General features: G+C 44.0%; 2 protein-coding genes across 2 annotated transcripts in view; one reads left to right on the top strand and one right to left on the bottom strand.

Annotated features, from left to right (window-relative positions):
- LOC129833214 (wings apart-like protein homolog) overlaps positions 1–21,470 on the top strand; it is a 48,035-nt gene extending 26,565 nt beyond the window's left edge. Inside the window, exons 11-20 of the mRNA XM_055897668.1 lie at positions 1,621–1,732; positions 6,625–6,722; positions 7,128–7,204; positions 11,722–11,900; positions 12,226–12,341; positions 13,048–13,212; positions 14,833–15,052; positions 15,270–15,358; positions 18,457–18,552; positions 19,190–21,470. Coding sequence (XP_055753643.1) covers positions 1,621–1,732; positions 6,625–6,722; positions 7,128–7,204; positions 11,722–11,900; positions 12,226–12,341; positions 13,048–13,212; positions 14,833–15,052; positions 15,270–15,358; positions 18,457–18,552; positions 19,190–19,255 — 1,218 coding nt within the window. The 3' untranslated portion in view covers positions 19,256–21,470. The remainder of the gene's footprint in view (positions 1–1,620; positions 1,733–6,624; positions 6,723–7,127; positions 7,205–11,721; positions 11,901–12,225; positions 12,342–13,047; positions 13,213–14,832; positions 15,053–15,269; positions 15,359–18,456; positions 18,553–19,189) is intronic.
- Positions 21,471–21,558: 88 nt separating this feature from the next.
- On the bottom strand, positions 21,559–22,432 carry LOC129833279 (uncharacterized). Its single transcript, XM_055897793.1, has one exon. The coding sequence runs from the start codon at positions 22,335–22,337 to the stop codon at positions 21,678–21,680; it is 660 nt and encodes a 219-aa protein (XP_055753768.1). The 5' UTR covers positions 22,338–22,432; the 3' UTR covers positions 21,559–21,677.
- Between the last annotated feature and the right edge of the window lie 903 nt (positions 22,433–23,335).

Here is a 23,335-nt window from a genome sequence, read left to right as displayed (position 1 = left end):
ATGAATCAGGCCTTCATGGTTGAATTGCTGCTAAGAAACCACTACTAAAGGACACCAATATGAAGAAGAGACGTGCTTAGGCCAAGAAACACAAGCAATGGACATTGGACCGGTGGAAATCTGTCCTTTCTGAGTCCAAATTTAAGTTTTGTGGTTCCAACCTCCGTGTCTTTGTGAGATACAGAGTAGGTGAACGGATGATCTCCGCATGTGGTTCTCACGGTGAAGGTGGTGTGGGGGTGCTTTGCTGGTGACTGTCTGTGACTTACGTAGAATGCCAGACACACTTAACCAGCATACCTACCACAGCATTCTTCAGCGACACACGAGTCCCACTAAGTGCAAACCAGATTGGATGTAATTTGTTTATTAACAGGACAATGACCCAAAACACACCTCCAGGCTGTGTAGGGGATTTTTGACCAAGATTGAGAGTGCTGGAGTGCTGCATCAGATGACCTAGCCTCCACAATCACCCGAACTCAACCCAATTGAGATGAGTTGGATCGCAGAGTGAAGGAAAAGCCGCCAACAAGTGCTCAGCATATGTGGGAACTCCATCAAGACTGTTGGAAAAGCATTCCAGGTGAAGATGTTTGAGAGAATGCCAAGAGTGCAAAGCTGTCATCAAGGCAAAGTGTGGCTACTTTGAACAATCTAAAATATATTTTGATTTAACACTATTTTTGGTTACTACATTATTCCATATGTGTTATTTCATAGTTTTGATGGCTTCACTATTATTCTACAATATAGAAAATGGTAAAAAAAAAAAAAGGCAAAAAACCTTGAATGAGTAGGTGTCCAAACTTTTGACTGATACTGTATGTATAAATAAAAACAATTGTGACCTATCCCCTTGTAGAAATGGATGAACAGTCGACTCTGACACCGGCTTTGCACGGTAGAGCCAATGGACATCATGTATTTGAATTGGGTCTGGCAAACTGCACAGCGTTTAAACAGTTTGATCTGATTAATTTGGACATCTGACGTAATGACAGGGCCTTTTGATGTGTCTTTTTTCCCTCCCATCCTCTATAAATATCCTCTCTGCTGATGTTGTAGTCGGTGTTCCACATGGCAAACTAATCCCTATGTAGTGCACTACTTTTGACAAGGTCCCATAGGGCTCCGTTCAAAAGTAGCGTGCCATTTGAGATGTAGCCCTATTCTTCAGAGAGCAGACTGACCATTCACCTCAATGCCTCCAACTTATTTCCATTTGTTTAAGCACTCTTTATGTTTCTGACTGTTAGACTGTTAGCTTCCATGTTGAATTAATCATTAGATTCCCTTATCGTTTGAGCTCAACAGTTAGCTTTAAAATATTTAATAATAAGTGTTAGAAAGCTTATTTCTATCGACAATGTAATTAGAGACGGCAGTATTGTTTTGCTTGGATTCAAACGCCATCTGCATGCTAACGAGCTTCTCCTGGCGCCCTCCTTCACTGGAAGGAAGTCAGTCATATTTCTGTTCCTGTTCTTCCTCCTGTTATTGTCTGCCATAGTTGGCCTCTTTGAATCACAGTACATGGTCAGTAATGTCCATTTATACCCTGTATGTGTGATGTAAATGTGTTTTCATTACTCCCTGTGTATGTGTTTGCGCACGCAGACGGGGCATTTAGCCATGGAGACCTTGTTATCGCTGACCTCCAAGCGGGCCGGGGACTGGTTTAAAGAGGAGCTAAGGCTTCTGGGAGGCCTGGATCACATAGTGGATAAAGGTGAGCTAGACCTACACCACATTACCCTGAAAGTGTGTTTTCTGTGTCTAGGCTAAACAACCCGAAAGGGTTGTTCCCCTGATCCTAGGAGCTGACAATTCGATTAGATTCCAAATGCATTGTTGGTATGACAAAAAATGCATTCTTATTGAATGGTATTAGTATTTTATGTGTTACTTTTTCGTTGTGTTTGTCTGGGTACAGACAGCCCTGATGAAGCTCACTCATGACTACCTGTGGGGAAATCAAGGAGATCCCAAATGGTGGAATCACTATGTGGCAGTATACTAATGTTCAATATGGCATTGGTTGAAGCTCAATGTTAAATTCAAATCTCCCTACCATCATATCTAAGCCAATATGACATCAATGTCGAATATTCGCAATTCAATTCAATTGGAGGGACACAACACACTCCCCGCCACTCGTCATGAGCAGTCTGGCTGTTACCAACAACCACACATCGGACTTTTAGCAATTTAGTCTTTTCTGCGCTCGCTTAGCTCAAATTCTAGACTTTGAATTAAAACGAGAATGTAGCGTACATAAAGTTACCATTGGACGTAATTTTTTTTTAGATTGACGAAGTTTGTAGGTGTAACAGATTTTATTAAATGTATAATTTATCGCTTACGTGCCCATTTCTGTCTTTAAGAAGCAACAGGTGCTACCTTTTTGTCGCATTTCTGACAATGCTAAGGTATTTTCAGCCGAAACTGAGTTCTAAAACCGGACGAAAGCAGTTGGGTTACGCAGCAACAGTGCTATTAGCTAGCTAACACCACTCGGATGAGAGGCAAGCTACAAGCAAAGGAAGCTAGCTTTATTTTGCTATGGAAGGTTTTTCACATGGCTGAAGTCATCTGTTTAAACTGTTGGCCTTTACACTTGCATGTAATCAAAGCACAAACACAAATAAGAGCAGCCAAGGATATTCGCTATATTGCCAGTAATGTAGCCAACTAACATTAATCAGTAACGTTAGCTAGCTACAAGCCAACAAGGCTCTAACGCTTGACATTCTTCCACAAAGCACAGCTAGCTAAAGTAAGTAAAGTTCATAGTCAACACCAAACTTTGGGAAACTGCCACGCTGCTTATGTATAAAACATGCAATGGGTGTTGTTCATCTTACGTTAGTTAAGAAAGCTTCCTGTCATTACCAGACTGTCCGTTTTAAATAAACCTTGATAGAGCATGGGTGGAGTAGACATTGTGGTGCTCGTGAATTTCCTTTATTTTCCGGCATCAGTGCATTGCCTGACTAAACATCGAACGAAATGGCCACCAAACAAACCCACAGCTTGGACACTTATTCACGATTACCCTAATTGGCAGCACCTAAAGTGCTTATCAACCAGGCTCAACATCTGGACAAAGTTGCTGCTGCCACCAGGGGGAATGAAGTGTGGAAGTGGTAGTAAGCTGTAGTCTGCCATCTACCTAGCCTATTCCATAACACAATGAAACAAAGTTCTTAAAAGGAGTTGTAGCTGGGTGGACATTTTGGCTCAGCGACACCAGCATGGATGGGGTAAGAGATCAATGGAACACAGACTGTCGGGGGATAGAACACGGACGCAGTGATTGGTGCCTATTCAAAAAAAAAATGCTGGTCAAATGAGGTGGATATTCATCAAATCTGTCACTACAGTGCCTTGCAAAAGTATTCATCCCCCTTGGCGTTTTTCCTATTTAATGCATAACAACCTGTAATATAAATAGATTTTTATTATATTTCATGTAATGGACATACACAAAATTGTCCAAATTGTTGAAGTGAAATGAAAAAGTAACTTGTTTTAAAATTTAAATCAAAAACGGAAAAGTGGTGCATGCATATGTATTCACCCCTTTGCTATGAAGCCCCTAAATAAGATCTAGTGCAACCAATTACCTTCAGAAGTCACTTAATTAGTTAAATAAAGTCCACCTGTGTGCAATCTGTCACATGATCTCAGTATATATACACCTGTTCTGAAAGGCCCCAGGGTCTGCAACACTAAGCAAGGGGGCACCACCAAGCAAGCGGCACCATGAAGACCAAGGAGCTCTCCAAACAGGTCAGGGACAAAGTTGTGGAGAAGTACAGATCAGGGTTGGGTTATAAAAAAATATCAGAATCTTTGAACGTCACACGGAGCACCATTTAAATCGGTTATTAAAAAATGGAAAGAATATGGCACCACAACAAACCTGCCAAGAGAGGGCCGCCCACCAAAACTCATGGACCCGGCAAGGAGGGTATTAATCAGAGAGGCAACAGACCAAAGATAATCCTGAAGGAGCTGCAAAGCTCCACAGCGGAGATTGGAGTATCTGTCCATAAGACCACTTTAAGCCGTACACTCCACAGTGTGGCCAGAAAAAAAGCCATTGCTTATTTTTTTTCCTTTTAAGCAAACACATTTGGTGTTCGCCAAAAAGCATGTGGGAGACTCCCCAAACATATGGAAGAAGGTACTCTGGTCAGATGAGACTAAAATTGAGCTTTTTAGCCATCAAGGAAAACACTGTCTGGCGCAAACCCAACATCTCATCACCCAAAGAACACCATCCCCACAGTGAAGCATCTTGCTGTGGGGATGTTTTTAATCGGTAGGGACTGGGAAACTGGTCAGAATTTAAGCAATGATGGATGGCGCTAAATACATGGAATTTCTTGAGGGAAACCTGTTTCAGTCTTCCAGAGATTTGAGACTGGGACGGAGGTTCACCTTCCAGCAGAACAATGACCCTAAGCATACTGCTAAAGCAACACTCAAGTGGTTTATGGGTAAACGTTTAAATGTCTTGGAATGGCCTAGTCAAAGCCCAGACCTCAATCCAGTTGAGAATCTGTGGAATGACTTAAATATTGCTGTACACCAGCGGAACCCATGCAACTTGAAGGTGCTGGAGCAGTTTTGCCTTGAAGAATGGGCAAAAGTACCAGTGGCTAGATGTGCCAAGCTTAGAGACATACCCCAAGAGACTTTCAGCTGTAATTGCTGCAAAAGGTGGCTCTACAAAGTATTGACTTTGGGGGTGTGAATAGTTATGCACGCTCATGTTCTGTTTTTGTGTTTTATTTCTTGTTTGTATCACAAGAAAAAATATTTTGCGTCTTCAAAGTGGTAGGCATGTTGTGTAAATCAAATGATACAAACCCCCAAAAAATCTATTTTAATTCCAGGTTGTAAAGCAACAAAATCGGAAAAATGCCAAGGGGGTGAATTTTTTCGCAAGCCGCTGTATTTGTGTTTTTATAGAGGCCCACAGTCTGGTTAACATCCAATTTGGATATATTTGGCTGTTTTCACTCCATAATATTTAGAAGTTGTAATTTTCAGATTTAGAAAATTGTGACTGCTAAATGCTGACTCCTCTTCGGATAAGCTGGTGGCATAGCTATGATATAGGCATCGGCAGTGGTGGGAAAAGTACCCAAGTGTCATACTTAAAGATACCTTTTATTAGAAAATGACTCAAAAGTGAAAGTCACCCTGTACAATATTACTAGAGTAAAATGATTTTGGTTTAAATATATTTAAGTATCAAAATTTAAAATTGTAAATAATTTAAAATTTCTTACATTAAGCAATTTTCTTTTTTTGGATAGCCAGGGGCGCACGCAATCAACTTAGAAACAAAGCATGTGTGTTTAGTGAGTCTGCCAGATTAGAGGCAGAAGGGATGACCTGACCAGGGACGTTCTCTTGATAAATGCGTGGATTGAACCATTTTCCTGTCCAGCTAAACATTCAAAATGTAACATACTTTTGGGTGTCAGGGAAAATGTATGGAGTAAAAGATATATTATTTTCTTTAGGAATTTGGGGAAGTAAAAGTTGTTAAATATAAAGTACAGGTACCTCAAAAAACGACTTAAGAAGTCATTTTTACTGAAGTACTTTACACCACTGGAAATCGGTGGTGGTATTTGAAGTCGTTCTTAGGTGTAATGCGTTTGATTGGTGGCGACGACATGAACGTATTGGGGTTGACATTAGAGCTCTGCTCCCCGAGCCCAAAGGACCCTGACATTATACAGCACGTTAGGGCCGGGTAGAGCCTGTTCAAGTCGCTCTGATTAAGAGTTATATAGTCATGTCTCATTAAGATCAGAATATGATGCAAGAAGTGCTTCAACCTTGTGAAATATAGGGGGAGATTATTTCACAGAAAATGTTCCTTGAGTTTTGTCTGAGTTTTGAGTGACAAGTCGTTAACGGCTCTCTTATGTCTCTTCATTGAGCAGAGCAGCCCAAGCGGAGCCGTTGCTATGGAGACTGAGCCATCCATACCAGCATTATAGTCAGATTTTCACCCCACCGTAATGTGAAATACACATATGAACAATGGAGTTGCCAGGGACTTCACAATATATTATTACCATACTTCGATGCCGATATGTATTGAGATTCTCACGATTCTGTGTGTGTTGCGATTTGATACTGCGATTTGATGTTCCAAACATACTGCTCTCTCTGTCTGCTGCAGAGATGAGCGGGCAGGAGAAATTTAATTTTGGTCAGTCATGGAAATAAAAGTGCTGAAAACATGTTGGCTCACTATTTAAAAAGATGGAGAACAAGCTATAGGATGATAAATACCGGTGTTTCTGGCGCAGGCACAACCGACTAGCACTAGCTAACGTTACCTAGCAATTTTTTTACTTTGAGTTACAGTATTGCTCTGATATCGTCCAAAATAATATTGTGATAAGTTTTTTTTAATCAATAATAAAGAATAGCCTAAATGTAGGCAAATTTTGATGGCCAGCAATGAGGAGATGTTGGATCTATCCCCCAAGGGCGGACGTGGCCATGACGTGGCGTTTCCATTGTTTTGGTCGAACTCTTACCTGATTTAGGTGGTTGTGGTTGAACCGCGTTTTCTTGTTTCTGCAGTAAAAGAATGTGTGGAGAGCCTGAGCCACGAGGATGACGAGGAGAAGCTGATGGCGTCACTGTGGGGAGCCGAGAGGTGTCTACGGGTGTTGGAGAGCGTGAGTACACATACTAATGTCTTGGACAACACTTCTGGCCACCAGAAGGCTGGATTCCTAATCGGGGCCCCGCTCATAGCGCTTGCTAGATCTTATTTAATGCCATTTATAAAGTATCCATGGGAAACATTGATCTTAGTAACAGCTGCTCATGCCTCCTAAGCCTAGAGTTTTGCTCGGTTTCAATCTCAGCCCGAGTACAGAGTGAAGGTTTAGATTGCAGGTCTGCTGAGGCTAGATTAGTGTGTGTGTGTGTGCTAACCTGGCACTAAGCCTGCGCTTATTGATCAACTCAGTGAATCCAGTGGGAGTCTTCTAGAAGGGGCTCTGTGTGCAGTAATGCGTTCACTTGATTTGAGATAAAGGGTTGTATTTCCTCTGTAACTCTGTTGTTGCTCTGTGCAGGTAACTGTTCACAACCCAGAGAACCAGGGCTACCTGATCGCTTATAAGGACTCCCAGCTTATCTGCTCTTCAGCCAAGTAAGTGGCCTGTATGGATGCACACACACACACACACACATTGTGTGTTACACAGTCTGGAGCTTAATGCATATTGCATTTATCACCTGTATCGCCAGACAGCATCTCATTGAGGTTGAGGGGTCAATCGGTTCCCTACATAGGGGCCCTGGTCATTACGTTGAGGGGTCATCCGGTTCCCTACATGGGGGCCCTGGTCATGAGGTTGAGGGGTCATCTGGTTCCCTACATGAGGGCCCTGGTCATGAGGTTGAGGGGTCATCCGGTTCCCTACATGGGGGCCCTGGTCATGAGGTGGAGGGGTTATCCGGTTCCCTACATGGGGGCCCTGGTCATGAGGTTGAGGGGTCATCTGGTTCCCTACATGAGGGCCCTGGTCATGAGGTTGAGGGGTCATCCGGTTCCCTACATGGGGGCCCTGGTCATGAGGTGGAGGGGTTATCCGGTTCCCTACATGGGGGCCCTGGTCATGAGGTTGAGGGGTCATCCTGTTCCCTACATAGGGGCCCTTGTCAAAAGTTGTGCGCTTTATAAGGAATAGGGTGCCATTTTGGATGCATGCCATATAGTGGCCCACTAACACCCACACAATTCAGTCTTCTTTGGCTACAGAAATAGACCGGACTCCTCGCCAACACTACATTGTGTTAAAAGAGTAATTAATGTACAAAAGTGTCTGTATGCAGCTGTATTGGGAAATGTCTGTTTTCATTATGCTGTGTGTTGGGTTCCGTTTTGACATTGTCAATCACAGCATTCCCCCCTCGCCCTGCTCCTATGCCTGTCTGTAAAGCAAACTCCGCCCGTATGCGTTTGCCTTACCTACCATCTCCCTTTCAATACCCCCCCCCCCCCTCTCCCCTCGTATGGTTTAGCCACCCCCCAATCGTTCCAGTGCCCCAGCCCCTCCACCCCTCATCCCACCACAGCCACTGTTCTCCGTCTTTATAACTGAATTAGCCCTGTCCCAGGCAGGGTTCGTTGCCTGCAGCCAGGGCCTTGGTCGCTCTGCTCAGGTTCCTAACCCCTGCGTCACCCCTGGTGAACTATCCTTGCACCCCCAGCCAGGAGGCCTCTTCGACTGGGTCAACAAAGAGCCGCTCTCACATCGCACACAGCAGCTTCATTAGCCTCATTCAGCCGGCCGCTCTAATTCGATTACGGGGGGAGAAATCAGAGGGGTCGAGCCACACAGCAGTACACAGCAGCGCAGAGGCCCTCATTAACAGCCCCCCAAAAATAATATATTAACTCTACCTCTGCTCTCCTCTCTGCCTTAACGGATGATCCCCCATTATTTCAAATCTCATTATTATTTTTTATTTTGCATGAAGCTGTTTTGCTGCTGGTTAGCCATGCTGCAGTCATGCACGTCTGTTGCTAACCTTTTGTTATGGTTAAATTCACCCTCCGTTCTCTCCCGCTTCGCACTGCCTTTTTTAAAATCTATTGTCGGGGATGCTGTCTGCCTAATGGTGTAGGCGTATGTCTAAAGTGGAATCCGAAATTGACACCCTTAATAAAAATGAGCAATAATGACTGTATTTAAAATAAATACACTGCTCAAAAAAATTAAGGGAACACTAAAATAACACATCCTAGATCTGAATGAATGAAATATTCTTATTAAATACCTTTTTCTTTACATAGTTGAATGTGCTGACAACAAAATCACACAAAAATGATCAATGTAAATCTAATTTATCAACCCATGGTCTGGATTTGGAGTCACACTCAAAATGGAAAATCACACTACAGGCTGAAAGTGGAAAACCACACTACAGGCTGATCCAACTTTGATGTAATGTCCTTAAAACAAGTCAAGATGAGGCTCAGTAGTGTGTGTGGCCTCCACGTGCCTGTATGACCTCTCTACAACGCCTGGGCATGCTCCTGATGAGGCCAACTCCTGGACAGTCTGTGGTGCAACGTGGCGTTGGTGGATGGAGCGAGACATGATGTCCCAGATGTGCTCAATTGGATTCAGGTCTGAGGAACGGGCGGGCCAGTCCATAGCATCAATGCCTTCCTCTTGCAGGAACTGCTGACACACTCCAGCCACATGAGGTCTAGCATTGTCTTGCATTAGGAGGAACCCAGGGCCAACCGCACCAGCATATGGTCTCACAAGGGGTCTGAGGATCTCATCTCGGTACCTAATGGCAGTCAGGCTACCTCTGGCGAGCACATGGAGGGCAATGCGGCCCCCCCAAAGAAATGCCACCCCACACCATGACTGACCCACCGGCAAACCGGTCATGCTGGAGGATGTTGCAGGCAGCAGAACGTTCTCCACGGCGTCTCCAGACTCTGTCACGTCTGTCACATGTGCTCAGTGTGAACCTGCTTTCATCTGTGAAGAGCACAGGGTGCCAGTGGTGAATTTGCCAATCTTGGTGTTCTCTGGCAAATGCCAAACGTCCTGCACGGTGTTGGGCTGTAAGCACAACCCCCACCTGTGGACGTCGGGCCCTCATACCACCCTCATGGAGTCTGTTTCTAACCATTTGAGCAGACACATGCACATTTGTGGGATGCTGGAGGTCATTTTGCAGGGCTCTGGCAGTGCTCCTCCTTGCACAAAGGCGGAGGTAGCGGTCCTGCTGCTGGGTTGTTGGCCTCCTCCACGTCTCCTGATATACTGGCCTGTCTCCTGGTAGCGCCTCCATGCTCTGGACACTACGCTGACAGACACAGCAAACCTTCTTGCCACAGCTCGCATTGATGTGCCATCCTGGATGAGCTGCACTACCTGAGCCACTTGTGTGGGTTGTAGACTCCGTCTCATGCTACCACTAGAGTGAACGCACCGCCAGCATTCAAAAGTGACCAAAACATCAGCCAGGAAGCATAGGAACTGAGAAATGGTCTGTGGTCACCACCTGCAGAACCACTCCTTTATTGGGGGTGTCTTGCTAATTGCCTATAATTTCCACCTTTTGTCTATTCCATTTGCACAAAGCATGTGAAATGTATTGTCAATCAGTGTTGCTTCCTAAGTGGACAGTTTGATTTCACAGAAGTGTGATTGTCTTGGAGTTACATTGTGTTGTTTAAGTGTTCCCTTTATTTTTTTGAGCAGTGTATATACCCCCACAAATACTGAGCTATATTGTATGCTCCAAAAAATTTGGAAGTATATTATTTAAGACTAAAACAATTGCTGAGATGTTTTAAAGTACTCAAACATTTTTAGTATTTGATGCCATATTCCTAGCATGCATTGAATACATCAAGCTTGTGACTCTACAAACTTGTTGGATGCATTTGCAGTTCATTTTGGTTATACATTTTGTGCTCAGTCAAAATGAATGGTAAATAATGTCTTGTCATTTTGGAGTCACTCTTATTGTAAATAGCAATGGAATGCTTCTTAACTCTTCTACATTTCATGTGAACGCTACCATTACGGATAATCCTGAATGAATCTGGAAAAATTATGCATGAGGAAATTAGAGGGTCGAAGATGATACCACCAAGACATGCTAACCCTCCCGTTATTGGTAATGGTGGGAGGTTAGCGCTTCTGGCGGGTGATGGTCTTTGACCCTCTTAACTTTCACCAATCGTTCAGCATTATTTGTAATCATGGTAACATCCACATGAATGTAGAAGGATTTAGAAACATTATATTCTTATTTACAATAAAAGTTACTCAAAAATGACATTCACCATTTCTATTTGGCACAAAATATTCTGAAACACAACCAAAACAAACTGCAAATGCATCCAACAAGTTTGTGGAGTCACAAACTTTCTGTAGTCATTGGGTGCTAGGATTATGACATAAAATACAAAACTTTTGACTACTTTTTAAGAATCTTTAGGGGTGTCTAATTTTGACCCAATACCTTTGTTGTTTTTTTTCTCTCAAATCTCTTTCTCTGAGCAATTGAATTAGTATACAATTTAATTTCCCCCTTTTTTTGCATGAAATATATATATATATAGCTCAGTATTTGAATTGTGTATTTTATACAGTCATTATGGCTTATCTTTATCAAGGAAGTCGATCATTTCGGACCCCACTGTATATGTAAAGAGACACAATGGAAACGTGTGTTACTGCATTCAAATCATTTCATACCAGTTTTTCATTGGTTTACAAGCACTAGCTTTTCCGCGTTGTCTGAATAATACAAAAACCCAATGGGAAGAATTGTTGCCCTGAAGACATCTTTGAAGCTTATTTGCCAGACACACACTGCCGTTGTGGTAGTGTTTAATTCAGTATCAAGTCCCTCCAGAGCTGTCTTCCAGACCCTTTCAGTCCAGTCTGTCAGCCAAACAATCCTCCCATCAAATATTAAGGCTATTATCTCCCAGCACGACATCAGAAGGCTAAAAGTTCAATGCTGAAATATGAGAATCTTCAAACTTGGGTGGACGTAAAGGGGCCTTAAATGGAAGTGCGCTATATAGCTGACTACCTCTGGTTCAATACTGTTGTGCTTGCTTGGTCCTTGGTACATAAACTAATGAATAATCAATTTTCCCTGTGTGGGGGGGGTTGACAGGGCCCTGTGGCACTGTGAGGAGATGATCCAGCGCTATAGCCGGGAGATGGGAGTGAACAGCGCCTTGTGTTTGGCGGGCACCGCCCTGCCCTACGCCAGCCACAGCAACGTGGGCAAAGCCGTGGAGGACTGCATGAGGGCCATCATCGGCGTGCTGCTAAATCTCACCCACGACAATGGTGAGAGTCGTGTGCGTGCGTGTGCGCGCGCGCACACACACACTTCAATATAGAGACACACACACTCCGTGGCTCACACAGTATCATCTGGACACAGAATGAGCAGACGGTGCCAACGCCACTGGTGGTCATAAATTATTATGGTTATTGAGGACATAAGCATACCTACACTACCTTGGGCACTGGGCAGCACTCGCCGCTCCTTCACAGAAGTGCGTTAATGCTTTTTAATTTGACCCCTAAAGAAATTCGACTTCCAAAATATGTGTTATGCACATAACTGTTGATGAGGCCCCATAATGACTGTTCTGCCCCGTGTGTGTAGAATGGGGAAGCACGAAGACAGGCGAACAGGAGGACATGATGATGACATCGTTGAACTGTGTGCTCCGGGTCCCACAGTACCTTCCTCAGGAGAGGAGGTTCGACATTCGCGTACTGGTGAGGGGGGTGTAGTGGGGGTGTGGGTTTGTAGGAGGTGTGCGTGTTTATGTAGGGTAGTGTGCGTGTTTGTGTGTGTGTGTGGGGGGGGGGGGGGGGGGGGGGGGTGTAGGCGGTTGTGTTGGGGGGGGTGGGGGAGTAGGGGGGGTGGGGGAGTAGGAGGGGTGGGTGTGTAGGGGAGGGGGTGTTTGTGTAGGGTGGGTGTATTTGTGTGGATGTGTAGGAGGGGGGGTGGCGGTGTGTAGGCGGTTGTGTTGGGGGGGTGGGGGAGTAGGGGGGGTGGGGGAGTAGGAGGGGGTGTTTGTGTGGGGGGGTTTGTGTAGAGTGGTGTGTTTGTGTGGGGGGGGGTGTTTGTGTGGGGGGGTGCGTGTGTTTGTCTGGGGGGGTGTTTGTGGGTGTGTAGGAGGGTGTGGGGTGTTTGTGTGTGGGGTGGGGTGTTTGTGTGTGGGGTGGGGTGTTTGTGTAGGATGGGGGGGGTGTTTGTGTGGGGGGGGGTGCGTGTGTTTGTCTGGGGGGGGGGTTGTGGGTGTGTTTGTGTAGAGGGTGGGGTGGGGTGTTTGTGTAGGATGGGGGGGTGTGTTTGTGTAGGATGGGGGGGGGGGGTGTTTGTGTAGGGGGGGGGGGGTTGTCTGAGGGGGGGTGTGTTTGTGTAGGTAGGTGTGTGTGTGTGTGTATTTCTCCAGTCTGAAGTGTGATGATTCTCCAGGGGCTGGGCCTGCTGATCAACCTGGTGGAGTACAGTGCCAGGAACCGCTACTGCCTGGTGGAGATGGCGATGGATGGAGGAGCTCCCTTCAACTCTGTCCTGGTGGCTGACAAAGAGGAGCTCAAGACAGAAGGATCGCTCACTGCCATCGCTGCCCTGGTGCAGGTGGGTTAGAGAACTGAGGGCTGTTTGTGGGTTCATAGGTCGTATAGAGACCTCATACACTTCAATGAGCAATAATGCGATCTCGTAGGCATAGATATGGAATAATATATATTATTGGAGTTATATATGCAGTACCAGTCAAAAGTTTGGACACCTACTCATTCAAGGGTTTTTCTTTTTTTTTACTGTTTTCTACATTGCAGAATGATAGTGAAGACATTAAAACTATTAAATAACAAATTTGGAATTATGTAGTAACCAAAAAAGTGTTAAACAAATCAAAATATATTTTATATTTGAGAATCTTCAAAGTAGCCACCCTTGGCCTTGATGACAGCTTTGCACACTCTTGGCATTCTCTCAACCAGCATCATGAGTTAGTCAACTGGAATGCTTTTCAATTAACAGGTGTGCCTTGTTAAAAGTTCATTTGTGGAATTTCTTTCCTTAATGCGTTTGAGCCAATCAGTTGTTGTGACAAGGTAGGGTTGGTATACAGAAGATAGCCCTATTTGCTATTATAAACTGGTTACCAACGCAATTATTGCAGTAAAAATACATGTTTTGTCATACCCCTAATATACCACGGCTGTCAGCCAATCAGCCTTCAGAGCTCGAACCACCCAGTTTATAAATGGATTTATACCATGGCATTGTTGAATATTGATTGGCTTGATGTGCATTCTAGAGCGTGCATTATTTCCCTATAACACATGGTTTATTTGCACGGTAGATTTCAATGGCTATGCTCTGAGCTGCTTTTGAAAAGCAAAAGTCAAATTGAAAACATTGTTGAATAAAATTTTCATAATAGCTAGGACTGCTGGTTTTGGTTGTCTAGGCAACTACTGTCGCTATCTAGTAAACTTGCTAGCTACTTCAGTGGATGTTGAACACATGTCTACCTGCAAATAAACACATTAACAGCAGTAAATGTGTTAAATTATAGCCATGGTATAAAAGGGATAATCAGCTCGGGGCTATGAGTTGTCTGGAAAATACTGCATCTCTGTGGGAGGTCAGTTCCACGCCGTTCATTATTTTCCAGAGAACTCATAGCCCCTCGTTGATTATCCCTTACATAGACTATTTGCGTTAACCCCCTTTTTATCTCTTGCAATGGCTCTATGCACACTCACTGAAATCTACCCACGCTCAGATACTACACTGACACTCCAACACACACACATACTACATCCGCTCACACACACACATGCATGTTGACGCCAAACACACCTTCACACTATTTCACTCTTCACATTACACTGCTGCTACTGTTTTATTATCTATCCTGATTGCCTAGTCACTTTTACCCCTACCCACATGTACATATTAACTCAACTACCTCGTACCCCTGCACATTGACTCGGTACCGGTGCTCCTTGTATATAGCCTCATTATTGTTACTATTTCCTTCTTTTTCTACGTTTTTTAAAAACTTTTTAACTCTGCATTGTTGGGAACGTGCTCGTAAGTAAGTATTTCGTGGTAAAGTCTACACCTGTTGTATTTGGTGCATGTGACAAATAACATTTCATTGGATTTTTTTTATGGACGAGTTGATTACTGATTTACATGCACGTGCGATCTTTTCTGACCCGAATGTGTTTGTGCCATCAGCTCTTCCTCCAGCGGGAGCAAGCGGCCATAGCGGCAGAGGCGGAGACGGATGACTTCATCAACGATGTGCCCAAGCCCAAGCTGGACCAGAGCGGCGAGTGGCAAGAGTCGGGGGGCGAGATCCAATGGGTGGCCTCAGAGAACAACAACGCCAATGCCGTCAGCGAGAAAGAGAAGGCCAAGAAAGAGGAAGAGAACGAGGAGATAGACCTTACCAAAGGTAATGACCTACTTGGTTAAATAAACTCAAAATAAATCAATAAAATCTAACTAACTGAGTGTAATGTAATAGATACATAATGGCATCTAGGTAACTCTGAAAAGAGATTCAGAGGAATGCATGTTTGGATTATAGGTTAGGAGCTGTATTGGTTATTCTATGAATATTTGGGCGACTGCCACTTTCTCCCTTGTCCCTCCATCCCTTCCTGCTGCAGCTCTTCAGCATGCTGGGAAGCACATGGAGGACAGCATTGTGGCCTCCTACACAGCACTGCTACTGGGCTGTCTCTGTCAGGGGAGTCCGGTAAGGACACTCTCCTCGCACTCCTGACACTCGCACTGTGTCTGAGTGGCATGGCTGCTCTACATAATCAAATAAACTGTTATTTAAATTGCAGTTCAAATCGGAAAACACACTTTACAGAAAATCATTTAAATGATAAAAACACGAGCAATAGGCGAGATAAGAGATGAATAAAGAAACATAACGAATGTGGATAATAACAGTGAAATCATTGATCCGTTCTCTACACAACTGTCTAACCCTGAACCGATGCAGCCCTTCATGTTGAAGCAATGAGACAAGGTCACATCACATAATGGGTTGCATAGACCTAGTTTGGCCTTGTTTATTAGACACGTGGACTTTAGGCTACAGTTTACAGTGCATTTGGAAAGTATTCAGACTCCTTCCCTTTTTGCACATTTTGTTAAGTTAGGGCCTTATTCTAAAATGGATTAAGTTATTTGTTTTCCTCATCAATCTACACACAATACCCCATTATGACATTGAAAACAGGTTTGTATACGTTTTTATACATTTATATAAAATTCAAAACAGAACTTATTTACATAAGTAATCAGACCCTTTGCTATGAGACTCAAAATTGAGCTTAGGTGCATTCTGTATCCAGTGATCATCCTTCTGATGTTTCTACTACTTGATTGGAGTCCACCAGTGATACATTCTATTGATTTTACATGATTTGGAAAGACACACACCTGTCTATATAGGTCATGTCAGAGCAAAAACCAAGCCATGAGGTTGAAGGAATTGTCCGTAGAGCTCCCATACAGGATTGTGTCGAGGCACAGATCTGGGGAAGGGTACCAAAAAATGTCTGCAGCATTGAAGGTCCCCAAGAACATAGTGGTCTCCATCATTCTTAAATGGAAGACGTTTGGAACCACCAAGACTCTTCTTATAGCTGGCCGCCCGGCTAAACTGAGCAATCGGGGGAGAAGGGCCTTGGTCAGGGAGGTGACCAAGAACCCGATGGTCACTCTGACAGAGCTCCAGAGTTCCTCTGTGGAGAAGGACAACCATCTCTGCAGCACTCCACCAATCAGACCTTTATGGTAGAGTGAACAGACGGAAGCCACTCCTCAGTAAAAGGCACATGACAGCCCACTTGGAGTTTGCCAAAAGGCACCTAAAGGACTCAGACCATATGAAACAAAACTCTCTGGTCTGATGAAACCAAGATTGAACTCTTTGGCCTGAATGCCGAGCGTCATGTCTGGAGGAAACCTGGCACCATCCCTAAAGTGAAGCATGGTGGTGGCAGCATCATGCTGTGGGTATGTTTTTTAGTGGCAGGGACTGGGAGACTTGTCAGGATTGAGGGAAAGATGAACGGAGCAAAGTACAGATATCCTTGATGAAAATCTGCTTGAGACTGCTCAGGACCTCAGACTGAGGCGAAGGTTCACCTTCCAACAGGACAACGACCCTGAGCACACAGCTAAGACGATGCAGGAGTGGCTTCAGAACGAGTCTCAAGGTCCTAGAGTGTCCTGGACTTGAACCCGAATGAACATCTCTGGAGAGACCTGAAAATAGCTGTGCAGCGACGCTCCCCATCCAACCTGACAGAGCTTGAGAGGATTTGCAGAGAAGAATGGGACCAACTCCCCAAATACAGGTGTGCCAAGCTTGTAGCGTCATACCCAAGAAGACTTGATGCTATAATCGCTGCCAAAGGTGCTTAAACAAAGTACTGAGTAAAGGGTCTGAATACTTGTGATATTTCTTTTTTTATACATTAGCCAAAATTTCTAAAACCTGTTTTTGCTTTGTCATTATGGGGTATTGTGTAGATTGAGGGTGGAAAACCCCAATTTTAATCAATTTTAGAATAAGGCTGTAATGTCACGAAATGTGAAAAAGAAAAAGTCAAGGGGTCTGAACACTTTCTGAAGGCATTGTACATTGCATTTTGGCCATTTATCCAGACATAGGTAAGGCGAATGAATCCATTGTGTACAGCATAGCTAGTGCTGAGGTCACCCCATTATGCATGTTTTCTAGACTGACTTTCTCATGTACCCAACGTTCACTTCAAATACCCACATCACCATTTAGACAAGTTGACTGGTCTGCGATGCCTCGTTCGAACGTCTGTAATAAACATCTGTCATCTGTGTCATTTTAAAGCCTCTCTCAGGGACCATCAATGGTTTCCTTCAAAATTGCCGTCTTAAAAGTTTCACGGCCGACTGTGGAAAAGGAAAATAAAAGCTGTGATAATGTTATTCCGGATTTAATGGCTATTTCTCTTTTGAAGATGTTATTAGCGATGCAATGATGCCTTGAGAGCTCAGTACATCTGCAGTAATGGACTCTCTCTCACTGAGTCTCCCATAGGGCAGTTAGGTTGTGATTGATGTGCCATGGACGTTATCCCTCTCTGATAAACCTGTACCAGTCCCAGGCTGTAGCTTTTATCTGGACAGGGCTCTGTGTTCTATCTCGTAAACAGACTTTAAAGAAGACTTTTGTCTTAAAACAAAATGACTGTGGCCTGGCTGGTCTAGCGGTCCAAGGCGCACTGCCTGTAGAATACGTACTGCTGCCAGAATGGGTCCAAACCCGGCTCATTGTTCTTTCAGCGCTCTCTTCAATTTTTACTCGCTACCTCTGTCATCTGTAATAAAACAAAAACATATATCAAACAAAATAACTATTTGGGTTCACTAGAAGGACTGGACAAGTTCCAATGAATGAATTCCTAAGTTTTAGCCTAAACTAACTGAATACTGCTTTTAATGGAGGAACCGCATCAGAGAGATGGATGGCTGAGTGGACCGGCCATTCTAGCACCTCTGACCACAGAACATCGGCTAGCATTTTCTTTTCTCGACGATTCTACATGTTGTATCACCACCGTTCGTTGGCACCCAGCATGTAATCCACTGCGCACGACCAACCTTGGTTATGGAGGCTACGGTTCTGGTGCGTCTTCCCTCGAAGAGATGATTTTGACATGGAGATTAGTTTATCACTAGAATTACTGTTCGCTGACATTCTATACCTGCCTGTTGTGATTGTATATCATCAGAGATTGGACATGAGTAGAACTAACAAAGGTTTCAATGCTGATTCATAGTCTTCTCTTTCAGATGAATGTGACTACTGTGAGGGAAAGCCTGCCCAAAGGAGATTTCTCAATAATGACAGAAATGCTCAAGAAATTCCTCAATTTCATGAATCTTACAGTAAGTTCTCTCACATAAAAAAATGCAGTTTTTGTCAACTTTTTTTACTCCCTTTTCTCCCCAATTTCGTGATATCCAATTTGTAGTTAGTCTTGTCACATTGCTGCAACTCCCCTACGCACTTCGTGAGATGCGAAGATCGAGAGCCATACGTCCTCCGAACTGCTTCTTGACACACTGCTTGCTTAACCCGGAAGCCAGCCGCACCAATGTGTCGGAGGAAACGCCATCCAGCTGGCGACCGAAGTCGACTTGCAGGTGCCCGGCCCGCCACAAGGAGTCGCTAGAGTGCGATGGGACAAGGAAATCTCGGCCAGCCAAACCCTCCCCTAACCCAGACGTAACGGGTTTGTAGTGATGCGATGCAGTGCCTTAAACCACTGCGCCACTCGGGAGGCAAAATGTCTGTTTTTAAATGTCTTTATTGTGGCTTCTTCATTGTGTCATTGAGCTTGTACAGGCTCATGAGTAGTATCCCTCTCTGGTTCCTGTAGCCTTATGTCTAAATAGGCATGTTGTGTGGAGAGTGCTTCAGTGTGTGGTAACTGACCTCTGCTCTCTCCCTCACACTCTCTCCCACTCACTCACTCACTCACTCACCCTTCTCCCCTCTCTCTCTCTCCCCCCCTGTCCATAGTGTGATGTGGGCACCGCAGGGCAGAAGTCCATCTCTCGGGTCATTGACTATCTAGAGCACTGTTAGAGAGGCCTGGCTCTGCAGAAAGGGCCCACGCTGATCACACTGGGATTGACCGCTCGCCTCACACAGAGACCAGGACAGTTGGGTGGACCCTACCCCAGAGACCACACACACAGCCTGCTAATAACGACCACCCATCATCATCATTGTCATCCCCACGTTCACTATACAAACTGTGATGGTCTCTCCTCACACACGTGAGGCCTGAAGCACTGTTTCAGCATTCCACCTCTCCTATTATTATGACCTCTGCTTGGAATTACCAGAGAAGTAAATCCCCAAAAACTCCCGTTATATTCTTGACTTTGTTCTCAACGTTGGGTATTTCTGTTCCCTCATGAAAATATAATTTATGATTGACTCATTGATATTCATTCAATATGATTTTTTTTCTTGAATTGATTTCCCCACTTGTGCTATTCAGGTTGTACATTTTATATAAAAACTCCTTGTATTCCAAATCAATATTTCCCCTCCTTATTACAGCTATCTGCCTGGACATGTTTTTGTGGAAGGGCCAGACTGACATCATTTCCTCCTTTTGTTTTGGGTTTTGTTTTCTGTCTGCTGTAAAAGATGGCTCTTTCCCTGCCTCCTTCCTCTGTTAACTTTCGATTGTCATCAAAGTGCCTGAATTCCCCTCTCTGAATCCATAGAAAGAGTTGGGCAGTGACCCACAGAACTGGAATAGGAGCCAGAGCTCTCAGCCTTCTTTGAAATGCTGAAAGCCTCCAGAGCCCCATAGCCCCGCTGCACTGATGCCATTGTTTTGCTTTCACGACTGTTCCGCTTTTTTGTGTTCTGAAAACCTCTTTGTGGTTGAGTGGACGGTGTCGAACCCACCAGGCACAGACGTCCGTTCAATATCTGTTACATTTGGTTGAGTTGTCAACTAATGTGAAATCAACAAGATTTCACTACGTCATTGGATTTGGGTTCAAAGTTGGGTGAACAATAGATGAAATGCCCTTCCGATTGATGAGTTTTTGCAAATCCAATCAGTTTTCCACGTTGATTCATCGTCATCACATACATTTTGTTGTTGTTGAAATGATGTGGCAACGACGTTTATTCAACCAATTTTTGTCCAGTTCGAATAGATTTCAGTTCTCTTTCAAAGTGCACAAAGAGGTGAGGGTGAGACTGAATTGTTAGTTTGGTCAGTCCCTCACCTCTCGGTCTGTCCAAGTCAATATTGTCAGAGATTCTAGCTCTTCAAGGACAGACCTGAAGTGGTCCCCAATGTATGAGAACTACATAATTTAGCTTATACTTACCCCCATCATTATTAGTTATGGCCAACAGGAAAGTATGGATGTTTGTGCCTTTTAATTTGGACTGGAGAGCCTCTGTTAGTCAATGACCACAGTGCTTCACCTACCAATTTGAAGGCTGTAGAACACTTCACAAATTGTTGGTTTCTGATCTCGCCAGCAACACTTCTGTCTTTGAATAAATAAAAACCAGTCCCCTTTTCTCTGCAATGGTTCAATTGCTTTATTGAGGTTTTCTCAATTAATTTAAACATAATAAATCAACGGGACTGGAAGCCTACCATATTTGTAGCATTTCAAACTAAGTACTAGAAGTGATAAGATGACTATTCATGAACCGAGCCTCTAGTGGTTGCTGTACCCATACTCCATCTAAGTGTCATAACCGGTGTTCTCAGTTTTTTTAATTTCAGGCTAGATTGGGACTGCTATCGGCTTAAGTACAGTGTCAGCTACTGTACTGGTCATATGCTGTTTCCCATAGATTTCTCCCATAAAACTAAAATAATTTTGTCCCAGCTTGGATGTTGAGGTTGGGAGGCTAAGATGTTATTTTCTAAGGTTGCATTTATTCTCAATTAGTGTGTATTTCCGTGTCGTTTTGTTTCTCATGGCTGTGCTGACACACACCCTCATCAGTACTTTCTAAGCTATTTCAACACTTCTAAAGTTTACAAGAGCTTTATTCACAAATCTGGAAATGAATGGAATAATGTAAATACATTTGTAAATATTGCCTATTGGAAATTAGAAATGGTAGACTACTTTTCTGAATCCAATCCTATTTTTATTTTATACAGCATTTCTCAGTTGTGTTATTTGAAAGTCAGATTAAAAAGGTATACAAAGCCAAATGCAGGAACATGATCTTTGTACTAATTTCAAGAATGTCTTTGGTTACCTGTATATAATTTTAATTATAATAAAAATTGCTACTTTCAGTATACCGGTGCCTGATACTTTTTGTATTTTTGTACACTTCTGTACATTTGGACATGCGAAAGAAGCCGAAGCTTTCAGATAAAGCTTATATTGATGCGTAAATATGTTTTTACTTCAGCCAGATAATCTACATAAGGTTTCAAACAAGAATCAACATGTTTTGTATGAAGAAAAAAAATACATTAGTAAGCACAAACAAATACAATCAGTTATTTTGTGCCACTAGTTCTCTCCCACAGGTTCATAAACCCTCGCAGCTCTGTCTTCTGTTCTTCGAAAGGCGCGCGCATCACGTTTCCACTGTCTCTACATATATTGTATGTACCTGGCCCAGGTAGTTTTACAGTTGCGTCTTCTTCTGTGGAGTTCATTGTTGGCCTTCCCGTTGGGGCCGTGTCCACATTCGCCGTGCTCTCAAGTTCAGTGGTGCTGAATTCCGCTACGCAGGGCCTGTCCTGCAACAAGTCGCTGAGCGTCGATATGTATATCTGCGCCATCTGAAGAGTCTCTGACTTGGACAGCTTCTTGTCGCTCTCCAGGTTAGGGATAACGCTCCTGAGCCGGTCGAAGGCAACATTGAGGCCGAGCATCCTCCTCCTCTCCCGGGCGTTGGCAGCCATGCGCCGCCGCCTTTGCGCTCTGTCGATGGTGCTCTGGTCCTGTTCGATGTGTCCGAGCCCTGGCAATCTGAGTTCCCCAATAGCGCACGTGTCACATTCGCTCCTGCGCTCTGCGCTCTCCTCTATCCAACTGGTCTGCACAAGAGATCCATGTGGCATGTCTATAGGATGCACTTGCACTTTCAAATCAGAAACAGTGTCTGCGTTTCTGGAGATGTATGGCGCAAATAGACTTTTGCGGCGTTGCATTGTCCTGACTAGGGTATAGATTCAGCAGTGCAGACGTAACTGAACTTCTAGACCCGTGGATTAAAAAAAGTTTCTGGTGTGAGGGGAGAATTTATTGACAAACGCCAGAGCTTGTGAGGATGCTATGGGCGTGGCAAGGGTCGTGTGCGCGTAATGAATAGAGTTAGATCCCTTTGATAATGTCAGCAGGAAGTCTTATTAACCAAGTTCATCAAAAGTGGATTAGGTCCAACTGAGTGATCGCTGTGCGCATGGGGGTTGGCTTGGCTCTGGGCAGAAGTGCGATCAGGCCACTTTTTTAGAGCTCATTGTCTAATAATTATTTTATTAAGATTTATCCTATAGGCTAATGGCACAGCAGGCTAAAATCTTCTCTGCCCCCCCTAAAAAAAAACCCGCCAAAAACAACGTTTTCATAATTGCAACCATGGGAAAATATAGATTTTATGAAATAATAGACCTCTAGGAGAAATCCTAGGCCTTCATTTAAATAGTCACAAATGGATTTGTAGGCTGGATAATTGAATTCAAGGGTGTAGTCTTATGCTCACAAAAGAGAGAAAGGAAAACCTTGGGTCAAATAATTATAATTATATGTATGTAAAAAGCTAAATGTACAGTAGGATAACTGACAGGCAGGCCACAAACGCAATGTGTATAATCTCATCCGATTTAGCGCTGTCCACTAACGTGATGTGGGCCCTAGTTTCTCTGCGCACATTAGAACTGCGGTAACCCACGCTTTCCTTGCTCTGACAACTGCCTCTCAAAAAATCTGTAAATGAATAATACACACATATTGTAGAGTGGTCTCAGAGTTGGATAGTTGGCGAGCTCCAGCAACACGTCGTAGGAGGTCCTGACAGTTGTTGGCACACTCCTCATATTAAACTTAATGAAGCGTCTCATTGGACCGAGGAGGCAGGCCTGCGATCAAACCCCGCCGGACGAGTAGATTAGAGCCCCCCCCCCCCCCCCCCCCCCCCCATGACGAGGGT

The sequence above is a fragment of the Salvelinus fontinalis genome, chromosome 1 (genome assembly GCF_029448725.1).
Source record: "Salvelinus fontinalis isolate EN_2023a chromosome 1, ASM2944872v1, whole genome shotgun sequence".
Taxonomy (NCBI): domain Eukaryota; kingdom Metazoa; phylum Chordata; class Actinopteri; order Salmoniformes; family Salmonidae; genus Salvelinus; species Salvelinus fontinalis.
The sequence above is the reverse complement of the archived record's forward strand: the minus strand, read 5'-3'. Positions and strand labels throughout refer to the sequence as shown.